The 17,775-nt window shown below is 30.0% G+C and overlaps 1 protein-coding gene across 1 annotated transcript; it reads right to left on the reverse strand.

Moving 5' to 3' along the window:
* Positions 1–8,465: 8,465 nt before the first annotated feature.
* On the reverse strand, positions 8,466–15,003 carry LOC110646070 (uncharacterized). The gene is made up of 6 exons (XM_021799386.2): positions 14,711–15,003; positions 11,340–12,341; positions 10,371–10,544; positions 9,219–9,361; positions 8,870–8,980; positions 8,466–8,707 (listed from the first exon to the last, which is right to left on the reverse strand). The coding sequence occupies exons 1-6, from the start codon at positions 14,831–14,833 to the stop codon at positions 8,605–8,607; spliced, it is 1,656 nt and encodes a 551-aa protein (XP_021655078.2). The 5' UTR covers positions 14,834–15,003; the 3' UTR covers positions 8,466–8,604.
* Between the last annotated feature and the right edge of the window lie 2,772 nt (positions 15,004–17,775).

The raw sequence follows: 17,775 nt of genomic DNA on the forward strand, positions 1-17,775 counted from the left end.
TATATGTACTCTCCCACACCGTGTGCAAGGAGCAAAAGAAGACCCTGAACCAGATCCAGAACTGCTATAGCCCGAGCTCTGACCACTGCTAAAACCATATCCTGATCTGAACCCTCTAGATTTGTGTTTGAAGCCACCTTTCTTATTACCCCTAGTTCTTCCACTGTGATGACTCTGGTTGCCACCACCCTTGGTACTCATATAGGGCATACCAGATGATCTTTCAGCTTTATTCTTCTTTGCCCTACCCCCTTCATCACCTGCATAACTGATCTCTATCTGCCGAGCTCTATCCACTACTACATCAAAAGGTTGGTCCGACAGCATGGACAGGTTCGCATACCTCCTGTCCAGCCCCTTCAAAAATCTCTTTACCTTCAAGCTTTCTGTGGCCACAGCAGTAAGGGCATACCTGCTCAACTCCAAGAACTCAGAAGCATATTCATCCACTGATTTGCCATTTTATCTTAAGGCTTCAAAGGCCCACTGCTTCTGATCTCTGAAGCTCTCTGATATAAACCTGTTTATAAATAGTTCTACAAACTATGCTTAGGATAAACCCTTAATCCGGGGAAGCACGTAGTCTGTCATCCACTGTTTTGGCACAAGTCCCATCACATACTGCACACACTCTATCAATCATCTGCCTGTCAATTGCAGTTCCACTCCTACCTGTTTGCAAGAGTCCAAGAATCGATATGCATCATCTGTGGTATCATAAGTTCTAGGCACTAACTTCTTAAAATTTATTATCTGTTTGTATGGTTTCACTCTCTGAACTAGGGGTTATTGTTGAGGAGGATGAACCGTGTATTGAGCCATCATGTCTATAGTCCTCTGTAGACTTGCCAGGGTGGCTGCCATTAGATCCATAGGACCCTAGGCCATAAAGAACTGTTCTTATACTTTTGGTTGCTGCTCTTCTACTTGAGCAGCTCTAGGTCTCCTACCCTGTCTCTTTGGGCAGGTGCCTCTACTACCTGATATTTCATTCAGCACTTCTGGCTCTGGTGCTGTGGCTGCTCTCTTACCTCTATGCATTTTTTCTAAAATTCAGCACTATTAGCTACAAAATCCAAAACAAAATACTATATATCTACAACTCATATAGGTATGTAAGGCAGAAACTAGATACAAAGATGACAAAGCAAGGATGAATAAGAACCCTATACTCTGCATGTGACCCCTTACCAAGACTCTTTTTAAAACCCTAGACATACACTTCCCATGAATCTGGAGCTTAAGCTCTGATGCCATATTGTAACGCCCCTCTTAGAACTAGATAGTATTATTTGCTTTAGTCCAACGGACCTCACGACTTTATCCTTTGGACCCCTTCTTTGAGGCCCAAAAGCACACTATCCAAGTTAGAGGTTTGCCACCTTATAAGGACCTTCACTTTCCCCTCCCTTTCTGATGTGAGACTTGGTTCATTCCTGCCCCCCATTTGGACAAGGTCACCAGTGAGCCTTATCCCTCCCAAAGGATCACTCTAGCCAAGATCTTCCTTTCTACATGGGATGTTACAGGTTCAATAGCTTCTGCCTGGTTCGGCGTCACGACCCAAACTATGGGCTGAACCGGCATTAGGATTTGGGTCAGCATAAGGCCCCCAAAGCCTATAGTAAGCCTAACTATTCCTAACCCAACTATGAGGCCCATCACTATAGTCTAATTTTAAGAAAACAAATGGACAGAGTCCGACCATAAATTGGATTATCCAACAGGGAGTTTTTAGATCACCTGACTTATAAACATAAAATAATTCAACATATCTCAGATGGGGGAGCTTAGTTCACCCTCACAATCCTCAATATAGTCAATCAAACAAATGGGAGCTCAGCTCCCTCATCCCAACACAATCCATCTCATGTATCCATACACATTCACATAAATAATATTATAACCCTAGAATTTAGTTATGACAAATCCAAATAAATATTACACTGCTGATACATGTGGAGTTCTAGAATAGAATTAAGGAATATAAAAATGCAATCAAACTTCTTTGACTAAACCTACAAGAAAGAAGGCATGTTATTCTCAACAAGAAACCCTCCTGTAGCCTAAAAAAATAGGGTGAACAAGAGTGAACTTTCGACTCATAGAGTAAGATATTGATTTTAGATACAATTTCTATAACTATATAAGTCTAATGCATCCTTAAAGATGAAATGCAATATATTCACATATTTTAAACAAGTCAAATAATATTCACACAAAAGGTAATTTGGAGCACTCACATACCCATGTGTCAAATCTACACACACACACACACACACACATATATATATGGAAGCTGATCCCCTATACAGCTCTCTTAATTCTAACCTCTGCCATTGATATCAATTCAAAGTCATACTTTCTCTTAATATCCAATTGCGGGGGTTAGCGAGATCAACTCAAATCTATACTCACCCTGACTTATCCATAGAAAAGATCGGGTCCCAGCGAGTCAAGCTCTAGCTGCGTCTACCCGTCCTACTCATATTCATAATCATACCACATGCACGCCAACTCACACACACAGCTCCAAATTCCCGTAAAGCAACATCCACAACAAATTCATCATATACATATGCAATATAAGGCATGCCTAATAATTAACTATATACATAATTTATAAGTGAATGTATGAACATGTCTTGAATATATAATAATATTGAAATTATAGATAATATCAATATCTACTCACTAATTAACTAGAAGCTACTGTGGTAGCTGAGTGGAGGAAGAGGGCTAACCCTAATCACCTAAATAATTATATTATATTTTATCAGTACTAACTCAAAATAAGACTTTAAAGAGACAAAAGACACCCTAATTTATGCCAAAAATCCGACAGAATTTTCCTTGTATCTAGGACCCACCCAACCAGCAAAGTAATTCAAAAAACACTTCTACGACCACAAGCCTAAGTCCACATTCTAACAATATCACATGGCCCCTCCTGGGCCCTCCAAACTAGACAAATCTCACACAGTCCAATAATTCAGCTATAAGGCTTAAAATTAATATTTTGCAAAAATCATTCAAATCAACTTCAAAAATTCTATAAACATGCCCTGCAGTCCTTAACAATGCTATAAGGCTATTGCAAACGGAATTATAATTTTCTAGCCACTCACGAATATCTTATGGATTTTTATTCTAAACTCAGCATTAGGCTAATAAGGCAATTTGAAGTTCGGATCTACTTATGCCAATTCTGACGCTAGGAACGCATCCGAAGTGTCTGAAAATGGTAGCAAGGACTGTAATTTTGACCCATTTTTGGGGCAGCTCCGGCAACTCGTTTGTCTGGCTTGAAAATGCAGATCTAGGCACCAGTGAAATTTCTGCGAAACGAAAGTATCTACGCGAAGCTCACAACACTAAGAGTTAGAATATAATTTTTATTTAATTAAATAAGCTCATTAAGGCTCAAAAAAATACTGTGAAGTTCGCGGGATCTACTGGATTTTCAGTGTCAAAAAATTTTAAAATTTATATCACCGCGAAGCTCTCATCGAGTAGATCATGCTGATAGTCTTAGAATTACTGTGGGATTCCCGGTTTGGGATAAATTTAGCCCAAAAATTGAAATGGGCTAAAACTTTCCAGGCTTAAATCAGACAAACTACTCAATAAAAATGGGCATTCTTGGTGTCTTTGGAAAGCTCTCAGAGAATAGAACGTGATTGGGACTGGACCTGGTCCTATTGGTGGCCGAATTTGGCGGAATCAGCCTTGGAAGCTCAAAGGTCATGCTGCGTGTGAAGGCTCCTTTGGGCGCATTTTTTCTGCGTTTGGAGCGATGGCCGGCGACAAAGAGGGGTGTTGGTGGGGCATCAGTGTATGGGGGAGGCGGAGGAGTGGTTGGCTAGCAGTGGGGAGGGGTGAGGAGAGAGAAAATGAGAGGGGAAGGAAGGGCAGCAAAATGCGTGAGGGAGGGGGTGAAAAAGAGAAAATGGACCAATTCGATTCGATTGGTACCATTCGGTTCAATTCAATTCAGCCGGTTCGATTCAGGATACCTGAAATTTGATTTTTACTCTACCCTGGGACCCAAAACGAGGCCTGAGAATTTCAAAAAATTACAAAAAATTCAAAAAAAATTGTGGAGTCCAAATATAATTCTTAATTTACTACGTGGTCTTTAAATTAATTTTTTTAAAATCGATAAAATTTATCGTCTCATGAAAATCAAACCCAATTTTAAAAATTCAAAAAATTTAAACTTAATTTTCATAATATTTAATACAATAAAATATTATAATTTACATATAAAATAATTATTTAAAAATTCAAGGTGTTACAATTATAGAATTATAGATTATCGATTATAGAATTATAGAAAAATACATGTATTATTACATTGTTTCATCATAAAACTAAAACTTTAATAAAATTACTTTTATTTAGAGAGGAAAATGTATGATATTAAATTAAAGCTTAGTACATTTTAATGAAAAAATAATAATTGTGTTTCCTCTAAAATTTTAATTAGGGATGCAAAATGGCAAATACTGACCATATGTTTTTTTTTTTTTTTTACTTCTAAATTAATTAAATTTATTTATAAAAAAATTATAAATAAATTAGTATTTAGTTTAATTTATAATTAAAAAAATACTTAAAATAAGTTTGAAGTTATAGTTCACCTCTTACTTATAACTTATCTATCTATTTTAAAATTATTTTTAAACCAAAGATTATATATAAATGTATGAAAGGGGGAAACATTCATGGTTAAAATTAATTATAATTATATTTTTATTATTTAAATTAATTTTAAAATTTATATAAATTTAAAATTCTTAATCTTATTTATACTTAAATTTCAATTAAATATAAAATTTTATAAGAATTACTTAATTAAAATAAGAAATTAATAAATAAAAAATATTATTAATTTATTTATAAGTTACAATCTATCTATATATTTATCTATTTATAATATGTAATCTATCTATTTATACTATATATAAATGTGGCAAAGGAGAAGAACATTAGCTTTACCAAAAATATCCATGGTGATTTATGAATATGACAATAAAAGACAAAACTTGATTCGCTATTAAAAATTAATTTATTTTAAATTTTTATTATTTAAATTAATTTTAGAGAATTTAAAAATTTTAATTCTATTTGTAATTAAGTTCTATTTAATTAAATTTTTTTATTATAATTCAAAATATAATTTTATGAAAAAATAAAAACGGAAATTATTTTATAAAATTCATTGCTTTCTTTTTCTTTAAAAAAATGTAGTTTGTTTTGTAAAAATTAAATAAAAAATCAAAATCCAATTTTGTTAAAAAAAATTGATATTTTTATAAAATTTAACTAAAAAAATCAGAAATTTACCTTTTTATTAATTTTTCTAGTTTCAAAAATATTGATGATTATCAAATTAAAGTTTAAAATGATAATTTTATTTTTTATGACTTTTATGGTCAATTTTTAATTAATTATAAAAAATTATTACTTTATTTTAGTATATGAAAAAATATATACATATATAGTGTCCTTTTTTACTTAAATACAGTAGACAATGAAATTCTTAAACAAGTGAGAAACTAAAAAGACGAAAAAAAAAAAATTACACTGTCAATAAAAACATGCTCAGACTGATTGCTACCAAATTGCAAGTGTACCATGTTCATATATATATATATATATATATATATATATATATATATATATATATATATATATATATATATATATAAAAAAAAAAAAAAAAAAAAAAAATATTTTTTTTTTTTTATATAAAAATTTTTAAAGTAGTAGATTCATATATATATATTATTTATATATAGAATTACATTTATATATATATATATGTATTTAATTTTTAAATATAATATAATATAAAAAAATATATTTTTAATAATTTAATTTTTTTAGATATTATTTTTATTTTTAATATAATAAATATAAAAAAAAAAAAAAAAAAAAAAAAAAAAAAAAATATTATAAAAAAAAAAAAAAAAAAAATATATAAAATAAAATAAAAAATAATATATATAAATACATAAAAAATAAAAAAAAAAAAATACTTTTTGACCGTTTTGATAAGTTAAGTTACTTTTAAATACTTTTTAGTTAAATACTTAAATTATTTAAAAGTAATTTTAAGTCTTTTACTTAACACTTATTTTTTAATTTAATTTGTAAGTTAAAAAATATATTTTAAATCAAAAGTTAAAAGTAAATTATCAAACTAACACCCTTTAAATGTAAGAATATTTTTTTTAACAAGTTTTGTATTTTTCTTCCTTGCCAATCTTTAAATTACTAAATAATTAATTAGTTAATTTTAAATTGACTTATAAATTAAAAAATATATTTTAAATTAAATAAATAGTCAAATTAAACATTATCTAAAATAAATTATAGTTGATATTCTGTTTTTTAGAAAAATATTATTTTAAATATTATTAAAAAATATAATTTAAAAAAATTAATTAATTATTTAAATTTTTATGATTAAAATATATTAAATTTAATAACCTAAAAACAATCATGCAAAACTAAAAGAATCATATCATTATACTCGACATTTTGCAGTCCATGGAGAAGGCGGGAAATTGCCTCAAATTATTAAATTTTTTTAATATTTTAAATATTTTTAGTAATATTTCAGTTGACCAAGAAATTTTTAAAAAAATCATACTCTTATTAAGAATTATTTTCTAAAATTTTTAATTACTACAATATTTAGTATATAATAATTTTAAAGTTTAAATTATAGACTGAAATTTATTTTGTTAATGATTTTTAAATAAGACTTTACCTCTTTGTGACTTTTTGAATTCAATAGAATTAAAGTTTTTACTCTCTCACGTTACAAGGTCGCATAATATAAAATATAAAGTATAAATTTTCATATAATTTAAATAAATTTCTTTTGTTTAAATAAAATTATATTTAATTTAGATTAGAACTCATTATTATATAATTTTATTATAAATAGTTTCTTTTGTAAATATATAAAATTATTTATGTATTATAATGCAATAAAAAATTTAAAACTAACCATTTTCTATTTTTATTTTACTTAAAATATACTATTTTTAATAGTTAATTAATTTAATCCTGCATTGTCATACTATAAAATAATCATATCTTAAAAAAAAAGTTGGTATTTAGATAATGTTTATAAATAATTAAAGTTTTAAGCAATTACGTATTTAATTATGGTGCTTATAAGTAATTGAAAAATAGTTAATGTGTTTAATAAAAAGTATCTTATAAGCATATTTATTATTAAAATGATTAAAAAAGATATTAAATGAGATTTATAATGAAATCTTAAAAATTAAATGAGAATAATAAAGTAAAAATATTTTATTAAATTAACTTATAAACACATGAATTATAAACATTAAAATGAAAAACTAAATCTTTCAACTTATTTTTTTTTAACTTATAAATTTAATTTATAAATTTAAAAATTATCATAAATAAATATATTTATTTATTTTTTAATTCTTATTTGACTAACTTATAAGTTAAGGCTAACTTATAAGCTAACACTAATCTCTCCATTGACTTTTAAAGTCTCTCGATTTATGCCTGTCATGCAGAAAATAAGCTGGGATTTACAGTACTAATGCAATAAGATTAATAATAATAATAATAATAATAAAATTACTCAGATTAAAATTATTCTCCTGGATGCTTGAGTTGTCAATTATTAGTTAAATTTATTGGAAGGCTACAATCAAACAGTATCTTGCCATACTCAAGCAACAGCATTTTGCCATACCAAGCCCTAAATAATATTTTAATGCTGACCGTGTGCGCCTGTGCCTTCTATACATCAGGCATATGAGAAGACAACATGCGCATCGTTTACTTGCCATCAATGAAGAATAACCATATCAATAGAATTACACCATATGCAAAAAGGAAAATATTTAACAATTTCATATCATTGCATGATCATTATATTTCATGATGCCAAAGAGATATAGAAGTTGATACAAGACTCAGGCAAGTAGGTGTTGATTGATCTTTGAAAAGATTTTTTGTGCATGACTCCTGATCTGCACATCCTATATGTTCTGTGCACAGATATTCACTTACCGGTAAATACATTCTAGCAATCTTTTATGTCCTCTGCATACTAGTTTTTGTTCCTATACAGCTTGTCCATTCAGCACCAAGGCTTCTAAAATTTAAATAAACAAATAATATAATTGTGAATAATATAAAACTAAAATGTATTTTTGAAAATCCCCATGTTCCCCACCACACACACACACACACACACACACACACACACACACACACACACACGTATTATAGATGGATGAAAAAACATTAAAATTTTGTCCTCTCGATTTAAAATCCTAGTTTCGCCCCTACTTGCAGTCTCTATGGCACTGGGGCTTGCACCTTCCTATACACCCATGTTCCTGCTGTATCATGATTAGGCTTGATTTACTGTTGTACACAATGCCACCAGAGAACCATAAAATGGAACCAAATATTAAGCCATAAAACGCCTTCTATAAAATTCTACAGAATGACACCCTTTGAATATGATGCTAAAATGTGTAAATTGAGCACATTGGTGGTGGGTTGGTATTTACATTCATATATACAATTCTGTCAAATATAAGGGACTTCTGGATTAGGGACAGAAGACTCCATGGCAGAGACAGAAGCCTCATTGGCACCCTGACGAACATCCCCTCGACAGAGTGGGCACACCCTGTAAAGCATTCAATAGAGAGAAGGGGAAAGAAAGAAAATGCAAGGCAAATTCAACCCAAAAATAAAGAGAAAGAAAGAAAAAGTAAAATTTTATTATGACCATGCATCATGAAGATGAAAATCAAGGAAAAAAAAATACAAAGAATGGGAATGAGGTTACCCATGTATCTCTTTAAGCCATTTGTCGACACACAACATGTGATACTCATGGTGGCAAGGAAGAACTCTTATTTTGTCCCCTTCCTCATACTCAGCCAGACAAATGTAACACCTGTCCATCAGATTGTTACTATTAAATTAATTTCCGAAAACTACAAACTGAATGATTACCTACTCATAATACAAATAATTTCATCCCGACTGCAGACACTCGTTAACAACCCCAAGCTCTAACACAAAAACCCAAGCACAATGAGCAAATGCACACATACAAACGGGTTTAAAATCTGGTTTATTATATAATTTATATGCTGCTTCACCCTAAAAAATTATTTTGGGGAGGAACTTACTGTTCAACATCATCACTGCCCTCAACTTTGTCCTCCTTTTTGTGATTCTTAAGAGGGAAAGAGTCAACAACTGATTCTGGAGCTGGTAGGGATACCATTGATAGGGAAAGTGACACAGGCTGGCGATGAATTTCATCCAAAACCTGCAGATTTAGCGTAACAACAAAACTTAAAAGGCCAATCAATCCATGCATAACTTCAATCAAGGTAAACTAGCATAGAACATGTCTCATGGTTAGAGCAGGCTTCGTTATTATATAATCGATGGTTGTCGCCACAACTCTCCAAGAACAGAGGGGTAAAAGCAAATTTTACAACATTAAACAGCAGAGTGTTTATTGACTTGGAAAATGATGCATCACTCAGTTCTCAATGTACATACGCGTTTAATAATGGGATTGAGTTTTTCAATATCATAGAATTCGCAAAAGTCTAGAACCTTCTACATTGGACATGTAAACAACATACATAAAGGTATATACTTTACATACAATCCTTACAAAATGTTTTACTAAACAGCATGACACTCAATTGTTTTGATAAGAAAGAGTTCAATATGATAATATTGTATTAACTGTGGATGAATACTGGCAAATAGGATTTGATTGGACATTTCTTAAGATTTGTTTTTATGCTTATACATAAATATATTTGGTATTGAAAATGTGCCTCAACATCAAACAAAATATACTAGTTTCTGTATGACACCCAAGCACTGCTGAAGTTATAAGAAATAATATACAAAGGCAAAGGATGGTATTATAGGACTTGAAGATGGCATTAACATCAACCAACCAATTAGCTAAAAATATGTCACCTCCCATCACAGTGCTTAATGTTGAAATATGTAAAACATGTGCCGTGCACATATTGATACTGAAAACAAAATGGCTCATGGATATCCACTGTTTGCCGACAGCTATTCCCATGTACTAACTTAAATATTGAAATCCAAAAAATAAATATTCAGAAATATCTAAACAACAGAGAGAGAATTTTTGAAATCTACATGCACATCTGAATCTCACAAATGCTAATTATTCTATTCAAACAGGTGCATTCCACTTTCCAAACAATATTCACTTGGCCCATTACCAGGAATTAAGTTCATCTACAAATATGAATTGCGTGTCAATTGATAAGGAAAACTACCTCAAAAAGAGCTTCAGCAAGCATGACTATTCGTGATATACTTGCACGATTACTAGGCTCCTCAGTTGTCGGCAATGATTCGCATGAGCATGTACCAGCGGGATGGAGTCCAGATGGACAGAAGGTAGTTCTCCGACCATGCTCATCAAGGCCACTGCGAAGTCTTTCCAAGATCTGCAAAAAGTTATGCCAAAGCAATTCATACAAATTACAAAAGGACAAAGGGAACGAGACACCTGAGAAAGGCAATGTAATAAATAGAGCCTTGCTACTGCAGAAAATTTAAAAGACATTATTTATGAGGTAAATATCAATTCTACAATTACAATTATACATTGTTAAAGGGCCATTGGCTAGTGCATTGATAAAATTGTGAGGATTGCAGGTATTTCAACCAAAAAAGATGAAGGATAAGTGTCTCCAGAACTCCCATTCAATATCCTACTCTAGTAGAACAACAAAGACCATTCCAACTAAAGAAACACAACCAAATTGATAGCATACAGATCCTATAGCACAAATTGTAACCAAGCAAGATGGCCTTCCCCAGATCTGCATACAGCTATGCCAAAGCAGTTCATGCAAATTACAAAAGGAAAAGCGACACCTGAGATAGGCAATTTAATGAATAGAGCCTTGCTACTTCAGAAAAGCTAAAAGACAAGATTTATGAGGTAGATATCAATTCCACAATTACAGTTAAACATTGCTAAAGGGCCATTGGCTAGTGCAAAGAGAGCAATGATAAAATTCTGAGAATTGCAGGCTGAGAACAATATTTCAACCAAAAAAGCTGAAGGATAGGCGTCTCCAAAATTCCCTTTCAATATCCCATTCCAGTGGAACAACAAAGACCATTCCAACTAAAGAAACACAACCAAATTAATAGCATACAGATCATATAGCACAAAATTGTATCCAAGCAAGTTGAAAAAGTAAACAAAAGCATAATATAGTGCTCATGATCACCTCAGATCTCGAGTGTCGCCTTTGTCCATTCAAGTTGTGAATTCTACTGCGCAAGTACCCAGAATCACTGCCTATCCCATCATCAAAAAAATTATCACTGAAATCAAGGAGCCATCTATCATGAGATAGTAGATCATCGCTATTATCTCTGGAGAAAACAATGGTTGGAGAATCAAGATGCCTTCTAGAACTACGTCTTGAAAATGCATCCCAAAACAGTCTTCTACTGTTCCTTCTAGCCTCATGACCAATCATGTCAGCATTGCTGCTTGACAAAATGCTGGAAGAGATGCTTACCACATCTACATGTAGTAAATTTCCATCTCCCTGGCCCTGTTCCCTATTGGCCACAAGAAATCCTAAACCTGAAGGTATTGCTTCTTGTATAGATTCATCTCCTGAAGAGTGAAAAGTTACTGGAACCTCTGACCTATGAGGTATAGAATCAGAATCAGAAGCAAACATGCCTGTTACGTCATCCAAGTGATTCTCAATAGAAACCCCATTAGTGTGTGAATCTCCAAGCCCTTGAGGAGATGAAATGCTCGAATGTATGATCTCAGGACAGATATGGGAACCATCCTTGTCCTCTGAATTGTCAATGCCATTGACTGCATCCTTGTTAGCCAAAACATTTACAGAGACAGAATCTGAAGATTGTTGTTCTTTAAATGAAGTACTAGCTTCGGCACTACTTCTATGCCTACAAGATTCATCATGACTATAATTGTCACTTACCTGATAGGGAGTAACTAATTCCTTACTTTCAGACATCCTTTGACTACTTGTTCCATTATTTCTCAAACCACTTTCAGCAGAGGTTCCCTCACCGACTGTGACACTGCTTCCAGATGATGCTCCAATTTCAGCAACAGAGCTGGTAGATCTTGTTCCTATTCCAGAACTGAATGAAGACTCCTCTGCAAGATTCCAGATCTCATTGGTGACAGGATCAAAATTTTTTGTAGAATTTACCAGAATTTCATCTGGATGATTTTCCATCTGTAGTTGAAAAAAAGGATACATATTAGCATCTTCTATAAACTGCAGCCACAAAAATTTAAACAATAATATCCTCAAAATTACTTATCCAAACATTAAAAATCTGTACATTGATCAAGACAAGCAAAACAGCAGCCAACAAATGCAGCTAACTCGCTGCATCTTAATATTAATGGATAGGAGAAGTGTTTACTTACAATGCCTAGTTTCTACCCATCACAGTTCAGTCCCTCCATATAGCAGAACCTTCTGGCTCTTGAAATAGCATTTTGATTTAGTAATTAAAGATGCAGACAAAGTGGATGACAAGTAAGGTTACTGTAATTTTATGTCATAATTACAAATAAAAACGTGCTTTCATCAATCAAGAAACAGCCTGTACCATACATTCATAAAATATACCACGGAACACGTGTAAAAAGCTTCTCCAAAATTTCACCATTTAATCAAGGGCAAAGACACTGAGAATGTGCTTTCTGTTATTGATCAACAACGCATTTGCTGATAGAAAAACAATTAGCAATGACAACAAAAAGAAGAATATGCTATACAGTCTCCTCCTCCTAAATTATAACAAGAAACAATAGAAAATATTAGAATTGTAAAGCTCTAAAATCTTGTTGTAATGTCAGCCAGAGAAAATGAAATGTGTATATAAAAGGCATCACAAATATGAATAATCCTGTATGTTTGAATGCACTTTCAAGGAGTTGCCACTAAAGGAATGTAAAATCAGCTACTATTGCTGCTCAATTAAATGAAATCATGATTGTTGTTATGTTATTTATGTCAATTTATCATCCTTTGAGAAACAACTTTTTGAATTCTGAATGATGTGCCAAGGTGTTAACATATCTGAAAACTACACACTAACATTACACCGGAAATTTTATTTAAGATTGGAACAAGGTAGACTTAATCATGAAGGACATTGTTATTTAATTCTCTATATCCAAACTTTCAAGTTAAATAAAGCATTAAACATTTGGCAATGTGCACATGGCTACTTCTATTGAAAAACACAGCATTCCCATTTGAATTCCTACACTTCGCATTAATAAAAAAACAGCTGGCATATACCAAAACACTGGAGCAAACACCAATATCATAAGCAATTCAATTTATAGAATAGTTAATATTCTAGAAAAGGATAGAAATACAAGCTCAAAAGCTCCAACTGAGACCATTTACTAAAGCCAAATTAAACAGTAACAACCATCAAATTGTGAATTATCATAAAATTTGACAAGATAAAATGCTAAAAATTAAGACAAGCAATCAATAGTGAATGGACTCCCAAGTACAATGCAAGTCAAAGGCCTAGCATAAAATACATTATCCAACCCAAGGAATTGTAAAAAAATAAAAACTGCTACAAAATGTTGAATTGTGAATCAAAAGTTAGTCAGATGATTGGGACCCTTGTTATCGTTTCCAGATTCATAAATTAATCCACCCATAGGTTATGTTGGATAGGGTGTAATATAATACAACGTAATCAATTATATAATGCAATTAAAGTTATAATGTAATATAATATAATTATCATTACATTTCTAATATAAGTAGTGTAATGTAATGATAATTTTGATTTTAATATTTAATTTATTTATAGTGTTAATAATAAGTAGTAATAGTTGCAATGATTAATAGTCGAGTGGTAGTAGTGGCTAAGAGGTAATGGTGGTGGCAACTTTGATGGTTAGGTGGTGATGGTGGTGGTGGCAAGGTGAGGTAGCGGCAGTGGTAGAGGTGATAGTGGCTTAGTGGTGATAACTATGGTGGCAGCAGCGGTGGTAATGACAGGGTGGCAGTATTGATGGTAGCAGAAGTGCTGATCGGGTAATGGTGGTGGTTGCAGAGTTGATAATAAATGAAAAAACTTATGATGTAATGATCATTATATTACATTATATTATGCCATTCCATCCCATCAAATATTTTTTTATTACTAAACAACAAAATCAAGCAATGTGATGATTACATTATAATTCTTATTAGGTCATACCAAACATGGCCATAAATTAGATAAATGGAAAAACAAAAGAATATAAATTTCCAGCTAAACAAGCCTAGAATTACCCGAAAACGACCAATTTTCGCATCAGATTATCAATCCCAGATAACAGAAAAGTGAAAACTTTCTATGTGAAGCTTCAAAATTTGTTCAAAACAACAAAAAACGCAAAACTGCTCATCATCATCTTATTCTTCTTTTGTTCTTCTTTTTTTTTCTTTAAGTCAATGAAAGTTATAAATGGGATCGATCATTGAAACCAAATGACCAATCCCAAGTCATCAAAGCGGAAACAGAGAAATAACTTGGAAAAATAAATTGGGTTATTTTCTTTTCATCTGTGTTGGCATACCTCAAGAGTAGCGCGAGAAGAGGAGCCACCGCAGATGATAGAGAAGAAGAAGTTGGAGAGGTTACTGCGATTCACTCGGGTCCGTGATGAGCGCCTTCCCAGTCGACTAGAGCCCGAACCCATTTTTAGAGAGAGAGAGTGTGTATGTGCGTGTGTAGTTGAATTCAGAGGAGAGGCTCAGAAATGACGGTGATGATGGAAGTAGAGGGGGGAGAGAGAGAGAGAGAGAGAGAGAGCTTTTGTTTGTGGGTTTGAAATCGTAAGTGAAAACGAAATTGAATTAATTGGGGTACAGAAGAGAGGAGAAGAAGGTATTGTAAGAAAGTCGTCTTTTTTTATGGTATCGTATGCATTTCTCAAATGAGGATGGGCACATGCCTCCATTTCTAAAAATTAAATTCAATTGATTTTTTTATTAATTTTTATATTTAGAATAAAATAATTTAATCTTTTTAAATTAAAAAATTATTTTAAAAATAAAAATTAAATATAATTTTACAATTTATTAAATTTTTTTAAATGATTTATTCTAAATAAAATCATTATAAAAAAATTAAATACAATATTTATCCTTTGAATTTTTAAAATAAGAGAAATTGAAGAAAGAAACTAAACAAAAATTAAAATTCTTTTTTATTATTTACATATCTTATTAAAATAGGGAAAAAATAAAATTTTTCTCCTAATAAAATTACTGTGAATTATAATTTTATTATTATATAATGTTAATGATATATAAGTAATTTAAATATAAATAATATCTAATTCTTTCAATTTCTTTTCATTTCATTCCAATTGTATAGAAATATTTCAAATTAATGAAGGAAAATTAAGAAATATAATTTTCCTTTATTCTCCTTATTTAACTCATTTATTTGCTATCTAAATAAAGGAGTTTAAGAAATCATATTTTTCTTCATTTAATTTCCCCCAATTCAAATAAAGGATTAATCTTTAAATAAAAATATTTATAAAAATATAATTATTTAACTCCTAACTCATAAAGTATAATTATTAAATTTTTAAATTTTTTAAAAATGTAAAAAAAAAATAAAGTGCATATAAATTATATTCATACATTTATCAATTATACAAGTTAAAATAGTTATATTTTTATAAAATTTAAATATAAAAGTCAAAAGATATTTTGGATTTTATATAATAATAATAACAATAATTATTATTATTATTATTATTATTATTATTATTGAAAGGGAAGGTGTTGGGTTGCGCTTAACAATAATAATTGAAAGGGGAGGTGTTGGGTTGCACTTGCAGAGAGCTGGCATTTACTTGTAAAAGCAATGAAAGGGTAACAAAAATACAAATGAGTGGCTTATATTTGATGTGCATTTTCTTCTCTCCATTAAACCTTCATTTCAAATTGATGGCAAATGGTGGCTTGTTATTATTATTATTATTATTTTTAAATTTTCAGTTTTAATTAGTGGATGCAGAAAAATGATTGGCTCTACTTTTTTTATATATGATCTTGTAGTGAATCATTAATAATATCTGTTTAATATCTTTTATAAGAAAAATATATATACAAGTAAAGAATAAAGAAAAAAGGTAAAATGCTTGGTTTAGCTTTTATATTTATTGAAAAAATTTAATTTAATTTATTTTTAAATTTTTATCTAATTTAATTTAAAAGTTTCAATTTAATATTAATTTAATCTAAAATTTGTGAGCTAAATTTTTTTATTTTTTGATTTAAATAAAAAATTAAGAAGTTTAATTTTTTAATTTTGGGACTAAATTTTTTTTATTTCTTAATTTAAGTCTAAAAATTAAGAAAGTTAATTTCTTTATTTTCTTAATTTTTAAGTTAAATTGGGCTTAAATCGAAATTTTTGAGCTAAATTGGATAAAAGTTAAAAATAAATTAAATTTAACTATTCCAATAACTATAGGGGTGAAATTGAGCTTTAATCCATTAAAAAATAGTATTTATATCATTTGTGCTAATTTAAACTTAAATAAAAAATATAAAAGATTAAATTAAAAATTAAAAATAAATTAAATTAAACATTCCTAAAAAATAAAAAGACAAATAAAACTTATTTCTTAAGAAAAAAATATCCCTACATTCGCCTCCCTCTCCCTCTCCCTCTCCCTGACCTTAACTATCAACGCTCCCTCTGATCCAACTCTAACGCTCTTCCCATGTTTTTTTATTTTTTTCAAGAAACAAACAAATTTTCTTCCTCGCTTAAACCCTAATTTTCTCTCCATCTCTTCCCCTTTTTTACCCTGTTTCTTCCTTTTCGCATCAATAATGAAAAAACTTTTCACCGTTGATTGAGCAAAAGTGCGTCAAGAAGGCTCTAATGAAGCCTTTTTTTTTGTCAAATTGATTTAAAAAATTAATATCGACTAAGTATGTTAAATTAATTTAAAATTAAAAACTATTCCGTTGAAAAATTAGAAAAGAAAAGAGAAAAATTTTTAAAATATTAAAAGGTAATATAAAAACATATATTATGTCGTTCTAGGGATGAATCTCACTTACAAGAGAAGGAGGAAGTAGGGGTACAATTGCACTAAGCCAAACAAATTTTTTTTTTTTTTTTATAAATTTTGTATAGCTCATTATTAACTTGTTATATTTTCTTAATGCTCAACTTCTATTCGAGTTTTAATATTACATTTCAAACTTAACTCGTTTAGATAAATTAAATTGAAAATCAACTTTTCTCAATCTAATTTATATTATAAATGAACTGAATTTGAAGTCAACTCATTTTAATCTTTCATATATTATAAATAAGTCAAGTCTTATTAATATTATAATATTAAATTAAAATTTAATAATTTAAATTAAAAAAAAAAAAAACTAATGAGCCTACATGACCCACCTATGAATTGGGACACACTTAGTTCATCATTTTTTTTAAATAAGTCCGAAATTATAATTAAGTTATTTCATATTTATAATTTATTATTAAGTTATTTTAAATACGTTTTAATTAAAATTTTAAATTATTTAAAAATTTATTTAAATAATTTTATTCAATAATTAATTACTTATTTTTAAATTAATTTATTTTAAATTTAAAAAT

This window comes from Hevea brasiliensis, unplaced genomic scaffold (assembly GCF_030052815.1).
Source record: "Hevea brasiliensis isolate MT/VB/25A 57/8 unplaced genomic scaffold, ASM3005281v1 Scaf9, whole genome shotgun sequence".
Lineage (NCBI taxonomy): Eukaryota > Viridiplantae > Streptophyta > Magnoliopsida > Malpighiales > Euphorbiaceae > Hevea > Hevea brasiliensis.

Excerpts from the sequence above, each read along its gene's own strand:
- LOC110646070 (XM_021799386.2), bottom strand. The coding sequence starts at position 14,833 with ATGGGTTCGGGCTCTAGTCGACTGGGAAGGCGCTCATCACGGACCCGA. Across the intron at positions 10,545-11,339 it reads GGCGACACTCGAGATCTGAG|ATCTTGGAAAGACTTCGCAG; the intron begins GTGATCATGAGC and ends AACTTTTTGCAG. Across the intron at positions 9,362-10,370 it reads TTGCTGAAGCTCTTTTTGAG|GTTTTGGATGAAATTCATCG; the intron begins GTAGTTTTCCTT and ends CTAAATCTGCAG.